Source organism: Podarcis melisellensis, assembly GCF_964234715.1.
Source record: "Podarcis melisellensis genome assembly, chromosome: 11".
In the NCBI taxonomy this organism is placed as follows: domain Eukaryota; kingdom Metazoa; phylum Chordata; class Lepidosauria; order Squamata; family Lacertidae; genus Podarcis; species Podarcis melisellensis.
The window spans coordinates 31,951,826-31,969,482 of record NC_138543.1 but is presented as its reverse complement, the minus strand read 5'-3'; the positions used below and the strand labels follow the sequence as shown (position 1 = coordinate 31,969,482).

At 43.9% G+C, this 17,657-nt stretch overlaps 1 protein-coding gene across 3 annotated transcripts in view; it reads left to right on the top strand.

Annotated features, from left to right (window-relative positions):
- VCAN (versican) overlaps positions 1 to 17,657 on the top strand; it is a 125,865-nt gene that overhangs the window by 14,230 nt on the left and 93,978 nt on the right. For all 3 annotated transcript variants that reach the window (XM_081930121.1, XM_081930123.1, XM_081930122.1), the window contains exon 2: positions 2,900 to 2,966. In XM_081930121.1, coding sequence (XP_081786247.1) covers positions 2,906 to 2,966 — 61 coding nt within the window. In that variant the 5' untranslated portion in view covers positions 2,900 to 2,905. The remainder of the gene's footprint in view (positions 1 to 2,899; positions 2,967 to 17,657) is intronic.

Sequence of the window (17,657 nt, the reverse complement as noted above, 5' to 3'; positions counted from 1 at the left end):
CCTGGAATTGCAAAAGACATCCTGGCTTCTGATTTGATCCCAGAATGTCCTCCTGGTGCTGCTGCCACTGAGCTCAAGGAGGAGGAGGAGATGGAGCTTGTCCCAAGCAGTGGTTGCAGTGGCTACAAAGGAGCATCCGTGGCCTCTCCATGGCTGCCACTGCCGGCCTCCTCCCTTGGGCAGTTCGTAGCAGCTGCTGGAGGTGGGCAAAGAGGAGGAGAAGCTGCCACCATTAAGACCCAGCTTTGTGTGACTTGCCGGCTCTGAGGGGCAGGCAGAGGGCAAGGTTGCCCTGGGTGAGAAGAAAGGGGGAGCAGAGCAGAGCAGAAGGAGTTCTGATGCTTTTAAAAAAATGCTTTGTTTATCTGTGCCCAGTCTTGCCCCTTTCTAAAATTTATTTATTAGTGTGTGTTTTTCTTTTTGTAAATCTATCAAATAATGGAGGTGTGCTGTGTCCCATTGGTTTGGTGGTGCTAGCAATCACCCTTCTTCTGATAGGAAATGTTCTGCGGGGCATGGGGACGAAAAATTGGGGTTGGGGAGTGAGAAATGTCCCATTTTCATCTGAGGAATGTTGGAGGGTAAGGTACTGGTACTGATCCACCAAAGGGAGGATTTGTTGTTAGACACCCCTGTTTGGGGGAATGCCTGTGTATAAGCATGGGTCAAGGATCAAAATAGGGGTGGGGGTGGGGGCTGGTGTTGATGTAAATAACTCTGGCATGCAACACTGAATGCCATGCTGTGTCTTGCAGTCAATTTTATTTGTTGTCTTGGTGTTAGCTCTGGTGGCAAGGAATTCTTACAGCATTAGAACAAAAAAAGTCTTTGTCCTTTTCATCCCTGCCAGAGACAACCAATGGTGTGAAGTGGGGACAGAGAAGAGGTAAAGGAAATTTGGAAAGAAACATGAACTTGGTACATCTTCAGCAGCAACTTAGTACTCTGAGTTATATGCATTTTTTTGTTCTGAGATTAACATTTGGGCTCCATTTACTATGGACCAGAGATTTATGCCTCCCAAGCCCTAACTCCTGGTTTTCCAGTCTCTGTCCATACCCATTAAAAACTGCAGAACAGTATACATAGCTACTTCTCTCCAACATGAAAATTGCCCTTGTGGATTACCGTAGCAAAAGAAAAAAAAGGAATAGCCCATTCCCCCATCTAGATCTAACACCCCAAAACTTAAAAGAGTGATCAAAGTGTCATGTTTTGGCAAAGCCATACAGAATTTAGGGAGACACACATCAAGACTTGTTCCCACAGGGAGGAATTGCATTTGGATTGACTCGCAGGAGAGTGAAGATAGCAGGAAGGGCAGCTAATTGGCTCAACTATCGAAATTCCAGTGTCAGAAAAATTATTAATTAGGAGAAATTTAGTTGTGTACCACCAGGTCCTTTGTTTTAGGAATCCCTTGGGTTTTCAGGCCTCCCTTAACTCAAACTAACTACCACTGCATTACTAATACTACGTGACAGTGATGAATGTGGGTGATTTGTTTCCTGCAGTTCTGATCATGTTATCCTGGAAATCTAAGCTCAGCAGTGAATGTGAAGGAAATGTTTTCTGGAAACACCATCATGCTCTTCCTCTGCTTCATTGTTGTTGCTAAACTCCAAGAGAAAGAGAGAGAAAGAAACTGATCGTCTTAACTAATTCCTTTCTCATTATATTCCTTATCATGTTTTCCCTGTCCTTTTCTCTGCCTCTCCTGATCTGGCCATCTAAATTGGGCTGAAGGGGAGGAACCTGTACACCTCCAGATTTGGTTGGACTTATAAAATCTTGTCAGCCCCACGCAGCATGGCAAGTGGTCCAGGATGATGGGAGCATCTAGTAGGCTACAGCAGCATCTTCTCCACCTCTGATGTACATAAACCAACAAAGCTGGTTTCAGAATGTGACTATGGTCTGGCTGTTGTTGTTGTTGGGTTTTTAGGTATCAGGCTTCTCTCATTTTCTCTGTAGTATAGAAATTTCAGAATAAAGTATGCTCTTTTTGTGGAGTAAGGGGAAAAAAGGAAGTGGTGAGATGGAAAAAAGAAAGTGTTTAGGCAAGGTCCAGAAGAAGGGTAAGTAGCAGGGAATCCTCAGTAGTGGACTAAGCACAAAACTATATTTAGCCACAGTTTATAAGGTGCTTTGTTGGTGGAGTATGAGTTTCCACTGCTAAGTACTATTTGAAGGGAGAACCTTTGCCTTTATTGGAGGGTGTCAGAAGGTATTGGACACACCATACATTGAAAGCACACGGCTTCCCCCAGAGAATTCTGGGAACTGTAGTTTGTTAAGAGCACTGAGAAGTGCAGCTCTGTGAAGCATAACCTACAGCTCCCAGGATTCTCTGGGGGAAGCTGTGTGCTATATAAGTGATTTAAATGTATAGCATGAAAGAAAGAACTAGTCTGGGTTTCACCACCCTTGACACATGGTGACTTAGAGCACCTGAAGCAAAAAATGGCAGAGGGCTGTCCCCCAATTAAAGGATATTAATTAATCGCAACTAATCAATCTCAATAATATGACTTACCGTAACTGATTAATAAATGAAACTGTCAATTATTCCATATATAAAGTTGAAGCACCATTCAACTTTTTTGTTTAGGTTATACACACATCAGCCATAGCAGGCATAATGAGAGAAGAGAGATTCCTCGTATGTGGTTATGGGGAAGCACCTATGTTAATGGCGCTTGTCACTTGCAGTCTGTGTGACTAGGATGGAAAGGCACCACTGGATAGAACCACTTGTCTAAAGAGCTAGAATAAAGACAACGAAATAGCCTGTAATTTGATAAATATATATAATTACCAGATCAAGTATTTACTTAGAAGCTTTTATAAGACCACAGCAGAGTACATTTAATTTATTTTGTGTTTTCATTTTTTGTAGGTCAAGATGTTAAAAAATCTCTTATGGATGTGTTGGACCTTAGCCATAACAGGTGCACTTCACAAAGGTAAGGACATTGTGGACCAGGAATATTTGCTGAAGTTGGCTTCTGTGAGAATTGGAGACGTTGTCCTGATGTTTTTTGGCAGTGGGAATATGGCAATTATTCTGAAGCAATTAGTCTGACCTCCATAACTTTAATGTGTATTTGTGTGTGCGGTTCCTTTGCCCTGATGGCTCCTAGTTACACAGAAATGAAGGAAAATCTCTGTATATTTATTTATTTAGGATTGCCACTTCTTCCCCGCCCCTTTTTGGACAGGGTTCCTATGCGCCTTTAACAGCTGCTTGACAATGAAAATAACTAAGGAGTAAAAGTGTGCCGTTATCAACCTACGATGTTGGGGGAAAGAAGCATCTCAGCACCATGCAAGAGCTAGCAAAGGTTCAAGAGTTCCTGTTGGAAACAGAGATGACAGGGCTCTTCTCAGATTATATTCCCAGGAGGAATCAGCCAGCGAGAGATCACTCTGTTCCTCATGTAACTGCTAGTTAATATTCTGAATGGGAGCTGAATAAAGTCCCAAGTTAATCCCTAGTTTCTCAAGGTAGGACTGGGAAACAATCCTGCAGCAAACCTTGGAGGCCCAGTGCCAGTCAGTACCAAGCTAGAAGGACCAATGGGTCTGTTTCCTATGTTCCTATGTTGTTCTTCAGTGGTAGAGTACATGCTTTGCATGTAGATGTTCCTAAATTCCTCCAAGTAGGGCTAGGAAGGACTATTTTCTGAAACCTTGTGAAGTTGTTGTCAGTCACTGTAGACCAGCAGCAGACAACATGGTGCCCTAAGAATGTTGTTGGACTCTAACCTCCACCAGCTCCATCCAGAATGGCCACTGGTCCTGTTAGCTAGGGATGATGGGAGTTGTAGTCCCAAAACATCTGGAGGGCCGAGTTTGCCTATGCCTGGCCTATAGAGGGGGTGCTAACTTACTTTAGTTGTTTGTCAATTATTTAGCTACCCACTGCTGCTGTGCCTATAAGAACAGCTTGTTGTGCAGCCATTGTGAAATGAGACAATGGTTATCTTTATTATATGCCAACTTTTGCACGTCACACACATCAACCAGGCCTGTTATCTTCTGGTCCATTGGCAAACTTAATACAGTGGTACCTCAGGTTAAGTACCGTATTTTTCGCACCATAGGACGCACTTTTTCCCCTCCAAAAATGAAGGGGAAATGTGTGTGCGTCCTATGGTGCGAATGCAGGCTTTCGCTGAAGCCTGGAGAGTGAGAGGGGTCGGTGCGCACCGACCCCTCACGCTCTCCAGGCTTCGCGGACCTCTTCGCAAGGAGCGGGAGCACTCCGGCTCCTTGCGGAGAGTTGCCAGCATGCCGAAGCCTGCGCGCGCTGAGCTCAGCGCGCCCAGGCTTCGCGGACCTCTCCGCAAGGAGCCGGAGCGCTCCGGCTCCTTGCGGGGAGTTGCCAGCATGCCGAAGCCTGCGCGCGCTGAGCTCAGCGCGCCCAGGCTTCGCGGACCTCTCCGCAAGGAGCCGGAGCGCTCCGGCTCCTTGCGGGGAGTTGCCAGCATGCCGAAGCCTGCGCGCGCTGAGCTCAGCGCGCCCAGGCTTCGCGGACCTCTCCGCAAGGAGCCGGAGCGCTCCGGCTCCTTGCGGGGAGTTGCCAGCATGCCGAAGCCTGCGCGCGCTGAGCTCAGCGCGCCCAGGCTTCGCGGACCTCTCCGCAAGGAGCCGGAGCGCTCCGGCTCCTTGAGGGGAGTTGCCAGCATGCCGAAGCCTGCGCGCGCTGAGCTCAGCGCGCCCAGGCTTCGCGGACCTCTCCGCAAGGAGCCGGAGCGCTCCGGCTCCTTGCGGGGAGTTGCCAGCATGCCGAAGCCTGCGCGCGCTGAGCTCAGCGCGCCCAGGCTTCTCGGACCTCTCCACAAGCAGCGGGAGTGCTCCCACGGCTTGCAGAGAGCTGCCTGTTTGCGGGCTGGGGTCGGGGGAAGCTCGAGCTTCCCCCGCCCCAGCCCCGCGCCTGGGGGGGGGGAAAATAATTTTTTCCCCTTTATTTCCCCCCCCAAAAATGGGTGCGCCCTATGGTCCGGTGCGCCCTATGGTGCGAAAAATACGGTACTTAATTCTTTCCGGAGGTCCCTACTTAACCTGAAACTGTTCTTAACCTGAAGCACCACTTTAGCTAATGGGGCCTCCTGCTGCTGCCGTGCCGCTGGAGCACGATTTCTGTTCTCATCCTGAAGCAAAGTACTTAACCCGAGGTAATATTTCTGGGTTAGTGGAGTCTGTAACCTGAAGCGTATGCAACCTGAAGCATATGTAACCTGAGGTACCACTGTACTGCATTAATAGTTGATTGTAGCTAAACCAGAACACCTAGATTTACAGTACAAAGCATTTCCCACTGGGTTCCAACAGGACAATACCTGGTAAATAAGCATAGGATTCCAGCTTAATCTCAGACTGGATTATGGTGACTTCAGATGTTACAATATTGCTCTATGGAAAGAAGTACAACTTGTGATCTCACACATGCACATTGCTACATGATTATTCACATGTGACCATCTACACAGAGATTGCATGGTGATTCCCACACAGAAGTGTTTTCTATGTAAAGAACGCTGTACCTTACGTTGCTTCAGTTGGTTCAACTGGTTTGTGGATTAACCATTGGCAGACTTTTATGGGCTATATGTTCCACTGAGGTGGAGATTTCCATCATGATTTGCCCTGTCTGTTGCTAAGGTGGTACCTTTAATAGCCAGCTAAATGTATGTGTGACGTGAATGGAGGCATAATTTAAATATTTGCAACTGGGTGTAATCCCCTAACAGGAAAAAGAATGTATAAAATCAAAATTAATTGACCTGCCTTACACTTTCATATTTTTCCATATTAAAACCCAGTTTTTCTTAAAGCCTCCCTGCCACATTTCCCCTGAAATGTGCAAATACCATTTACCATTTCAATTACGACAACAAAAATACATTTATATTGAAAATAATAAAGCTCTTTGTAGGACGACTGCTGTTGTAATTTTATCAATGGTTTTCATCACTGGCCTGGTTTCCACACCATGATAAACAATTAAGCAATTGCATCTTTAATCAGGGTTTCTTGTGAATGGGTCATGTCCTGGGACATACTGCTCAAAAGTCCGCTCTTCACTTTGCTCACAGGCCATGCTGGGAGCAACAAACCACAAGCCTTGGCTTGCCTTGTCATTCAAACCCAGACTAATGGTTTGTTTCTCTCCAAACAAAGCACAAGTGGTAGCCAGGGTTTGTTCTTGGCCTGCTGCTTGTGGTTCATTTGGGGGAAACTAAGCACAAGCCTGGGCTTGGATGCCAAGCATTGTGGTTTGTTGCTCCCAGTGCAGCACGTCCAGGAGTGGTGGAAGAGCAAACAGAGGGACTTTTGAGCAGCATGTACTAGAACACTGCTCATTTGCATTCAACCATAGTTAAGCATTTGTGATGGCTGCTTTAATTTCTTTTTGGAAGCAACTGGCAAGCGAGGCAGCGGTGCCACGTTATCTGTTTGAGAGCCTCATTTCAGAGGCTCAAAATTGCTGAGTTTTGCCCCAAAACTTTCATATGGGGGAGGAAAGATTATTCAAATATAGCCTCTTCCTACACCTCTCCCTTTTCCTCTCATGGCATCATCATAGAATCACAGAATTGTGGAGTTGGATGGGTCATAACCATAACATATCAATACTGTGCCTAGAAGCTGCCTCAACACTCCATGATTTCTCCATTTCATCTAAGGCAGCAGCTAACGTATGCCTCTTACACCTCACCTAATTTAAAGGGAATGCTGTTATTTCCCCCTTTTCTGTTGTCCCCTTCAATTTCTACCCCACTCCACCTTCCACAGTCCCCCCTCCCCCGACCCTTTCCTTTGCTTTGATTCCCACCATCAGGTAAGGTTGATTTGAGCGAAGTAGTACACGTGGCAGCAAGTGGCTGAATGCAACCTTGGCTTCCCTTTGTTGCAGATGGCATATACTCATTCCCAACTTGTTCCTTTTGTAAATCTTCACCTGCCCCCTTTGCCCTGGCCCAGTGGTGCCATTTTGTGGTTTGCCTCAGGTGTCAGAATGTCTTGGGCTGGCCCTGGTCAAGAGATTTGTAGATGCCTCAGGGGTGGAATGGCTATTGCCTCTAGCTCTATGGTATTTGTTTTGAAAGGGCCAGTGAGTATTAACAAGAAGCATGTATTGATGTGTTTGTGGGTGTTTCATGCTACTACATTCAGATGCATGTGCCCTCTTAAATATTATTGCTGCAGATGGAATGTACATTTGCCTAGTTTCACATGATTTACAGCCGGAGCCTGAACAGTAACCGATCCTTCACCATGCCTGGTTTACATCTTCCCTCTCTTTACTGTACGAACTCAGACCACAAGCCATCTGGCAGAACAGAAAGGTTTTTGTTAGAATTCAATTTATTACCTTCATTGTCAAAGCCTCATGCACGTTTCTGCTGGTAGACCTGGATATTTCTGCAGATCTGCTCTCGCAATCTATATACGCTGACCAGGTGATCCTAAGGGCTGATTTACATCTGATGAAAGTCCTGCACAGAAGGCACTTCCATGTTGGTAATAGCTGGTGACCCCATTATGTGTGCCTAAGGGGTGTGTGTGTGTTGGACAGGGGAAGAAGAGGTTCACACAGTAGTTAAGGGGCTGTTCTTTGCTATATATTCAAAACTGAATTGCAAAAATTGAGGGAAGCGGTGCGTTTCAAAAACATTTGTTGTAGATACTATAGAATAGAATAGCCTCTTCTGTAGAAAACCTGTATGTAGTCTGAAGCTATAAGTTGGTTGGACTTTCTGTTGCCCTTTCCAAATGTTGTCCTGGTCATCCATATGTAAATCATCACCGTTGATGATTGCATGCATATGTATTGTATGATGTGAACTGTCACCTGGAAGTCAAGATTGCTTTCAGCAACTTCCTGCTTTATTTACTACTTCGCTCAAGGAACCTGTATTTCTTCACCCAAAGTGCAACTGATTTATGGAATTTCATATCAAAATATGGGGCAATGAAGAGTAGTTTAAATGACTTTAAACACTACTATGTAAACTCACCCAAGATATACCTCTCAATGGTTTATTAGACGTGATTAGGAATGCTTGGGGAATTTGTGAATTCTGATATAAAGTGGCCTGAATCTAATCTGCTGGGCTAATGTGCTCATTGAAACATAGATAGCCTTCAGAGCTTACACTTATCTGAATTTTGTGATAGTGCTTAGAGTGTATTTGGACCACAAAGCACTGATGAATAGTTCTCAATCATGATAATCTACATACAAGTATAGTGCCTTCCATGTACCCCCTTTTAGGAGTTATGGGGCTGTTCAAGAGACATGGGTTGCAAGCTGGCATCGCAATATCCTGGAATAATTAATTTGTGGGAGGTTTTTCTCTAAGGTTTTTCTATTTTGGTTATAGAATAACAACCACATATGGATCTGTGCCTTCATAGCTGAACATGGGGCTGGGGGTTGCTCAGATTAAAGATTTATATTTATTATAGTTAACAATATGGTAATAAATTCTACACATATTTATCCAGAGATAAAAACTAACATATAGTTAGGAGAGTAAAAACTTAAACACATTGCAGGATGTACCAAAATAGACCAGAGGCAATTGTATCTCATCCAGCAGAGCTTTACTGCTACTGAAGGCAAATAAGCAAAATGGTCACAAATCCAATACATACAGTGGTACCTTGGGTTACATATGCTTCAGGTTACATATGCTTCAGGTTACATACGCTTCAGGTTACAGACTCCGCTAACCCAGAAATAGTGCTTCAGGTTAAGAACTTTGCTTCAGGATAAGAACAGAAATCGTGTTCCGGCGGTGCGGCAGCAGCAGGAGGCCCCATTAGCTAAAGTGGTGCTTCAGGTTAAGAACAGTTTCAGGTTAAGAATGGACCTCTGGAACTAATTAAGTACTTAACCCGAGGTACCACTGTACAGGATTGGCACTGCCCACAAGAAATCCAGTTGCAGCAGACTTAACTTAAACGTACAATAACTTATAATAAGACTAAAACCTTAACACTGAGATACATGCTTCAGAGACAAAGTTCTGCAGAGATGAAGGGTGTTGGTATTATGGTCATAGCAAAAGTCTTTGTTGCCTCTCAAAGATGCTGAGCATCTAAAAAAAAAAAAAGACCATTTTTTGCAATGGATAACAAGATGAGGTTTAACAGCACAGATTTTTAACCCAGAGGTCTGAGTCCTTTGAATAAGGGAAGGCTATGATTCTGATTGAGGTCAAAAAGGAGAAGAGATTTTATTCAGTGTAGAGGGAAAAAATGTGACTGTGAGCTCCAGGAGGTGGGATACAGAATTTATAGCTTCTCTGGGATCCCTGCCTATAACTACCTCCCTTTAAATTAATTAAACAGCTCAACAGTTCTTATAACTGCCTAGCAACTGAATGCATTAGCTCTCTGGGTGGAAGACTATTACCACATGTTCAAGAGGTGATTGTTTTGCAATATGTTTTGTGCACATTAACTAAAGAGTGGGATCCTTAGGCTCCCTCAGTGATGGGACGGAATTCATAGATAAAGACAGAGGGGTTTGGTGTAGAACCTTATATTTGCCAGGCTATACAACACAGACCCTCTAAGTGTCCCTTTTTTCCAGGGACGTCCCTGATTTAGAGAGGCCATCCTGGTTTCTGATTTGATCCCAGAATGTTTCACTTTTCCTTAGGATGTCCTTATTTTCATCTGGAGGGTATGGAGTTATCCAACCCCCGAGCTGTCTGAAGGCAATCCTGTATAAGGAAGCTTGTTTAATGTTTTATTATGTTTTTATATATGTTGGAAGCTGCAAAGAATGGCTGGGGCAACCCAGTAAGATGTGTGTGGGGGGTATAAATAGTAAAATTATCATTATGGAATGTGATGTCTCTATTTTCATCAGAGAAATGTCGGAGGGTATGACAACAGTGCTAGTTTGGTAAGAGTGCTGTTCGGAGCCCCCTTTTCCTCTCACAGAGCTACAACTCACAAAGTGGTTTAATGATCAACCCTTTTCTTTTAATCAAGAAACTCTAAGCATTGCACTTCTATGAGATGAGTAGGGATCTCAGCACCTCAACAAGCTACAGTTCCCACGATTTTTTGGGGTGTGTGTGTGTGAATCCATGACTGTTTAAAGTGCTTTAAATGTATGGTGCCAATGGGGCTCAAGGCTGCTCCATCTCTGCCTGACAGCCCTTCTGATTTTGGAGACTGCTGTAATTGGTTTACATCTAAAAACGTATACATTCAGAAACAACATTCAATAAAATTTTCCAGAAACTAAACAAAAACAAAACACAATGTTGTATGAGAAATAAAACTGAGTAAGAGTACTTAACTAAAAATAAAAAGTAACAGTCCAGGATAGCTTGTGTAAGCATATATGAGTTTAATAGCTCAGGTAGTAGAGCATAAGACTTAATCCTGGAGTTGTTGGTTTGGACAAAAGATTCCTGAATTTCAGGAACTAGATGACCCTTGTGGTCCCTTCCAACTCTATGATGTAAAGGTCTTTACTGTCTGCCTCATGAATTACCTTGGAGGGTACATTCCAGAAGGTAGGTGTTATCACCAAGAGGACTTGCTTCCTTATTGTCACTAACTGACATTCTGCTAGTGGTGCAACAACAAGCAGGGTCCTCTTGGAAGATCATAATGATTTGCTTGGTCCGTACCAGGAGAGGCAGTCTATAAGATACCCTAGTCCCTAATCTGCAAATGGAATGCCCCCCACCTCAATGTCAATAGTATCTCTGATTATTTTATTTTGTATCAGTAGGCAGAACAAACATAATCCACACTACTATGTGTTGTGTCTAGCTGCCTGCTCTTGCTAGAAGGCTGAAGATATGGGCCCATATCTCAAAGAAGTGAATTTTTGCTATAAGGTACACTTATAGGTGTCTTATGATTTTCTGCTCTCCTCTAGGAGTTTCTGCTTTGCTATCTTCCTTTTTTGTTGTTGCTGCATTTATTTATGATTTATTTATTTATTTATTATTTATTTACTTATGCAGCCTGAGCCTAGCCATGTTGGGGGGCTCAGGAGGAACATCTGGGGTGCAGGGCAGGGGAAGAGTGTGTTGCTGCTACCACCACCCTGCCCATCAGCTTCTGCCTTAGGGGGCCCCCTTGTTTCTTCTATTCACAACCCCACACCCGCCAATAGCCCCGATTTTTCTGATACATCACTGATTGACAGAAGCCACCCTGGCTCCTTATGTCAATCATCTTATTTGAATAACCCTACATTTCACTATTCTGAGAGGTTTGTTTTATACACCTCTGTCATGTCCTGCTGTCCTTACCTCTAATCTAAGTAGCCCATAACATTGTAACTTTTCCTTTTAGAGGAGCTGCTCCTCAGTGTCTTCAAGTGGTCCAGACGCCAGTGAATTAGGTCTACTTGCAAATAATTGTTCTCCTAAGACACTTTTACAGGGACAAGTTTTTGGAGGTTCCCAGCCTCTGTCTCCAGGGCAGTGATTTTCAGCAGCATAAAACCGTTGATTTACTACCTGACAGAACAATTCTCTTAGGTTTCCTTGCAGGCATGCTCTGAGCTGGGGTCTCGGCAGTTGTTGGCCAGCTTTCCAAGCTTACCTCCCAGCAGCTGTCTGGTGGGTCTTTCTTCCTGAGCCTCTAGCACATTTTTTAAGAAAATGTTCTCCCACTTGGCTCAGTGGTGCTTCCAGCATGATGATAAATGCTGCAGAACTGTGAAGCTGTGGTCTGCTTGCACTTATCTAGCTTTCAGAAAGTAGCTGTTATGTCTCAGCCTCTGCTGAAACATCAGCCCTCACTTCCTCATGCGTTGTGATTTAGATTCTTGACTCTGCAGACTTTGGTCGCCTCTCCTTGACTCTGCTTGCCCTCCTAGGGAAAGCTCCCCCCCCCCCAGAAATCATTTTGATGTCGCCCTGATCTTGCTCAGATAGACATTCATTGCCTGGCAAGATGCAGACTTACATCTGAGTGAAAATATCTATACAGTGGTACCTCAGGTTACAGATGCTTCAGGTTACAGACGCTTCAGGTTACAGACTCCGCTAACCCAGAAAAAGTACCTCGGGTTAAGAACTTTGCTTCAGGATGAGAACAGAAATCGTGTGGCATCGGCGCGGTGGCAGTGGGAGGCCCCATTAGCTAAAGTGGTACCTCAGGTTAAGAACAGTTTCAGGTTAAGAACGGACCTCCGGAACGAATTAAGTTCTTAATGCGAGGTACCACTGTACACCGGGTTGGCCAGAGGCAGCCCCCAATTTGAAGCATTGCCCAGTCTGTCGGGTTTAAAGATTTAAAAACATTCAAAAGAAAGAGCAGGCACTTTGGAGTTGCCCATCAGTCGTTAGCATCTGACCAGCAGAATGAGTAGGCATGCAGGTCACCTGGTTAGTCTTCCTCACTATGGTGAGATGTATTATATTTCTATTTTAATTATGGTAATTATATCTAAATTTGCATCTATGCAGGACATATAAATATGTACACGAAACTATTATGCAAATCTGTGTCCTGATTTGGTGGCGATGCATAAATGACCACCCTAGTGTACACTGCATTATTACATATCTTTCACACTGCTGTGTTTTGTGAGAGTGAGCACATGTCCTTGCAAAGCCTTTACCCATTTTTGGACATGTGAACTATCACTTAGTATTTCCATTCCTTTCTTTCTTCCTCTGAAAGGTTAAGCAGGATTTCTGATGTGCTGGTGAAAACTAATTTGGCCAATTTCATGCTATTTGGTTAAGGTTTTCTTATTCATCTCTAGACTTACTTTAAATGTGTATAAGTGACCTTAACAAATATTTGCACGAAATATAAACATGCATCATTATTTCCGGCACCCCATTTCTCAGGAGAGGTGGCAGTGCCAAGCTGAACATATGGTTTAGGCAAATTTATTTTGCTTTGAAACATCCTATCTCTAGAAGTCTCTGCCAATTAAAATGGATACTTCAGCAGAAAGGGCAATAAATCATTCCTGAATTGGGAGCATGAACTGCTACAGGAGCAAAAAAATCACAACTCAATTATCCTCCCTTCCCCAATTCTTCCCAGTTACAAGTTTGAGTTGATTAATCTGAAAGCTAGACCAGAAAGAACTCCCAGGGAAAGCTACCTTGGGCTGCCTATTATGGAATAGTTGTATATATATATGGCTACATTGTCATTTTTTGTTCTGTATTGAACAGAAGGCTTGTTCATCATCCATTGTGGATGCCTCTACTATTGGGTACTATGAGCTTGTTGCTTCACATAACTGATTCTGTGTATCATGAAAGAGCAACTGATGGTTATTGAATTTGTTATAGTTGTGTTTTCATAGAGCCGTAGAATTGTAGCGTTGAGAGGGGGACCCCCGAGGCTCATCTGGTCTAACCCCCTGCAATGCAGGAATTACAAATAAAAAGTCCATGACCGATGGCCACCCAACCTCTGCTTAAAAACCTCCAATGAAGGAGACTCCAACACCTCCCTAGGGAGTTCGTTCCTCTGTCAAATAGGTCTTGCTGTCAGCAAGTTCTCCCTGACGTTTAGTGGGAATCTCCTTTCTTGTCACTTGAAGCCATTGGTTCAAGTCCTACCGTACAGAGCAGGAGAAAATAAGTTTGCTCCATTTACCATGTGACAGCCCTTCAGATATTTGAAGATGGGTGCATGCAGTGCTTTGTTCTGGGGTACTCAAGAGTATGCAGTACCGACACCCCCCCAAAAAATATTAAAAGTGTGGCACGTACTGTAACAACTTCATGGTGAATACCAGCTCCCTTTTCCCTAAAAATAAATAAAGCATTGGAAGTACACATGCACATTCAATGGCTAATGGCATCCATGTCACTCAGAAGGTTGCAGCCGCAGAGGTAAGAAAAGAAGAGTCGTTCCGTTGTCTGGAGAGGTCATTTCCTGGTTCGCGTGGAGAAGCCGTTTTCAACGAAGCCCAGCAAGGGAAACACGCCACTGTATTGAGGCAGCACTGGGTGTAGAAGTTTTGTGCCTCTAACAAATTTGCACCCGGGGCAACAGCCCACACTATGCCACTGATTCCAGCACCTTGTTCTCACAGAGGCCAACCGGTTGAATATGGAAAATGAATGCAACAATACTCTCCCCAATTGGGATTCCCAACAACCTGTGTGCTTTGTTTTCTTTATTCTTGTTTGTGTATCTTAGTATGCAATATCTTCTCAACCTACTCTGTATTTCTCAGCGTACACATAAAATGAACATTTATAAAACATCCCTGGCTATTACTACATGCAAGTAAATGCTGTTTCCTAAACAGCTAAATAACTTACAGGTGTCGGAAGTGCTCATTTCTTGCTTTGCACCGTTGGTGGCCAGCACTAGTCACAGATATTACGTTTCTCAATTGTTTTGAATTAATACATTAATTCATTTTGAATGGGCTTTTAAGGAAGGAAGGACGAAGTTCGCTTTTGTATCCAGGGCTGTCAAGTCGCATTGAATAACTTAATGAGGGATTAAGGGTTGGCATTCAGTGTTAGCAAATGTAAAGTTTCGTCTCCAGACATGCTGCAGGCAGGTTAGATGAACAGTAGCCAGCATTACCCTTAAGGATATTCTTTTGTTGTATGGAAACATTTTGCAGTAAAGTGTTTGCAGCTGGAGATGTATAAAACCATTGTAAAAATCCTTTAATCAAGCAGGGACTATCCACGTGCTTTCACTTCCTCTTTGGGCCCTTCTCGCATAAAATGCCGTGGGATGTTTTATTTCAGTGATATGTTAAGCCCCTAGATTGGAAAGGCAATAATTAAAAGGCAATGATTTGTTGCCTGGAGTGTTTTTTTCTGGAAATAATGGGAATGTGGCTGTTTCCTCTAGATAAATGTTAAAAATAAACCGACACTTGCTTAGAATTACTAGATTATGTATTCTTTTAACATTTTACTTTGCTGAGTCTCAATAAACATTGAGCAAACCTTAGCAACGCAGTGTGCAAAGTTAGAACAATACAATAGTTCTAACCAGAGTGGTTGCTTATATACACTAGAAAACAGCACCATGTTTTTAGAATAAAAACCAACCTCGACCTGGCAAAAGGTCAGGATGAGAGCCTGGTACATGAACCAAATTTCCAGATCTTTTGGATCACAACTCCCACAAGCCACAGCCAACATGGCCAGTGATCAGAGATGATGGGAGCTGCAGTCTAACATTACTGGACTGCATCACAAGTTTATTCTGTAACAAACTTAAATCTGTGCAGTATCAGCTGGGCCCAAGCAAAGGGATGGGTGGGTACATTTGGCTTTAACCAGGCCCAGAGCTCCAGGGGAGGCCAGGCCTGGGCTACATGCCCATTTCTGTGAGGGGGAAAAACAAGTTAACTAGTAGATGGTGCATTGAAGATGTTTATACAAACTTATTTCCATGTATTCATACATGATATCCAGATCTTGTGAGATTTTCTGGAAACAGTGTTAGAGTAGAACAAGTAATACAGTGGTACCTCTGTATACCAAGTTACAGATGCTTCAGATTACAGACTCCGCTAACCCAGAAATAGTACCTCTGGTTAAGAACTTTGCTTCAGGATGAGAACAGAAATTGTGCCGTGGCGGCACGGTGGCCCCGTAACAGATTCAGGTTATGAACGGACTTCCAGAACGAATTAAGTTCTTAACCCGAGGTACCACTGTATTCTGAAAAGCGAGCCACTGGCCTAGACTGTCCAGAGAATGAAAGAACCTCCAGTGACGCATAGAGAAAAATCATGATGAAAGGGTCTTTGGAGTTGCGTGTTTTAACTCCAACAGCATGCTCTTTCACTCCCCACCATCACTGTGTGTAATATCTGTAGCAAAATATTCCTCTTTCAGCTGGCTTGATGTCTGCATTCAATTACTGAGTAAATGTGGAGTCAGAGAGAGGGGATTTGTACAGTGGTACCTCGGGTTACATACACTTCAGGTTACATACGCTTCAGGTTACAGACTCTGCTAACCCAGAAATAATACCTCAGGTTAAGAACTTTGCTTCAGGATGAGAACAGAAATCATGTTCCGGCGGCGCAGCGGCAGCAGGAGGCCCCATTAGCTAAAATGGTGCTTCAGATTAAGAACTGTTTCAGGTTAAGAATGGACCTCCGGAACGAATTAAGTACTTAACCTGAGGTACCACTGTAGTTTGAAACACAAAGGAAAGTATGTCATCCTTTGTGTCATGCCCTCTCAAGAACTACAACTCCTAGTGATCCATAGTTCCTATAAGCATTTCCTGTGCACAGGTTGGAGAAACCAACAGGGCTCGGCAGTGGAAGGGAGAAATTATTCACAGGAGGAGCCAGTGCTGCTGAAAATATTTACTGGGCCCAGGATGTAGTTGAGCGCATGAGGTAGACCTCTGATCTAAAAATTGCGCTGAGCCACGGACCGTTGATCCAAGGGACAAAGAATGGTGCTGAAATGACAATTGTCAGGGCTCTTGGGTATGATTCATATACATACATCTGATATTGCCCTGTGTTGCTAGAAAGACAAGCTAGGGAGCCTGACACACATGAAGCTTTAATAAAGGGACCTGAAGAAACAATTCATGCAGGTGACAACCATTTCGCATGGCGGTTCTGTCCCCAGCCCCTGCGTGATATCGGCAGAGTTCACATAAGTGTGCCCCACTCTGTTCTTCCCTTTTCTGCCCCCATCCTTTTCTGGACCCCAAAAGATACATTTGTCGGTGATAGCACGCCATTTGGACGCGCCTAAAATGCTTGCCGCCTGTACAAATTAATCTCCCAATTTTTCAAAACAGACAAGGCCTTTTGCTGGAAGAGAGTGAGGAAGGGACCCTGATTTCAATCTGTATCAGTCCCAGCCCTTCCACGTGGGAAAGAGGGGCTGCATAATATATAATGCTGTATTGTTTTTAGCACTCGATTGGAAGCTGCCCAGAGTGGCTGGGGAAACTCAGCCAGATGGGCGGGGTATAAATAAATTATTATTATTATTATTGTTGTTGTTATTATTATTATTATTATTATTATTATTATTATTATTATTATTATCAGCCTGTATCAAGCTCAATGAAATTAGGTTTGGCCATTGCTGTTAACTGTGCTCTCTTATGCTGCAAATATGAGGGAATTCTCACAGACCCTTTCACGTGGCCTAAGAGTTGTGCGGGAGCTGATGGGCTGTGCAGGCTGGTTCTCACCGCCACCATCAATGTACCCATTGGCCACTCTTCCTGCTGTCTTTTGGATAGGATGGCTGTGGGAAGGGACTGTACACATGTGGTCAGGAACCCCCCTCATGAAGGGGCTTCTTGTACATGTAGGGCCATTCCCACAGTCACCCAGTTCCTGGTTGGCAGAACTTGGGCTATGTGCTGTGTACTCATTCTTTTAATGTGTCAAGGGGTTTGAGTGACTGCCCTGCTCCAAGGATTTAAATTAATGTCTTAAGACAAAAGGGATGATGAGAAGATAACAAGTGACAATGCCACCAATGTATATGGGTTGCTGTTTATTTTACATAGAAATGCTATCCTGAGGTGACTCCTTCCTGTAAAGGGGACCCCCCCACCATAACTCAGATTCCATATTTTAAACGCAATGTTATTTTTCAGTGGCTGGGTTTTATGAGGCTCTATTTGTCATACAGGGCCTCACTCAGAAGAGGGATAGGCAACTTTCA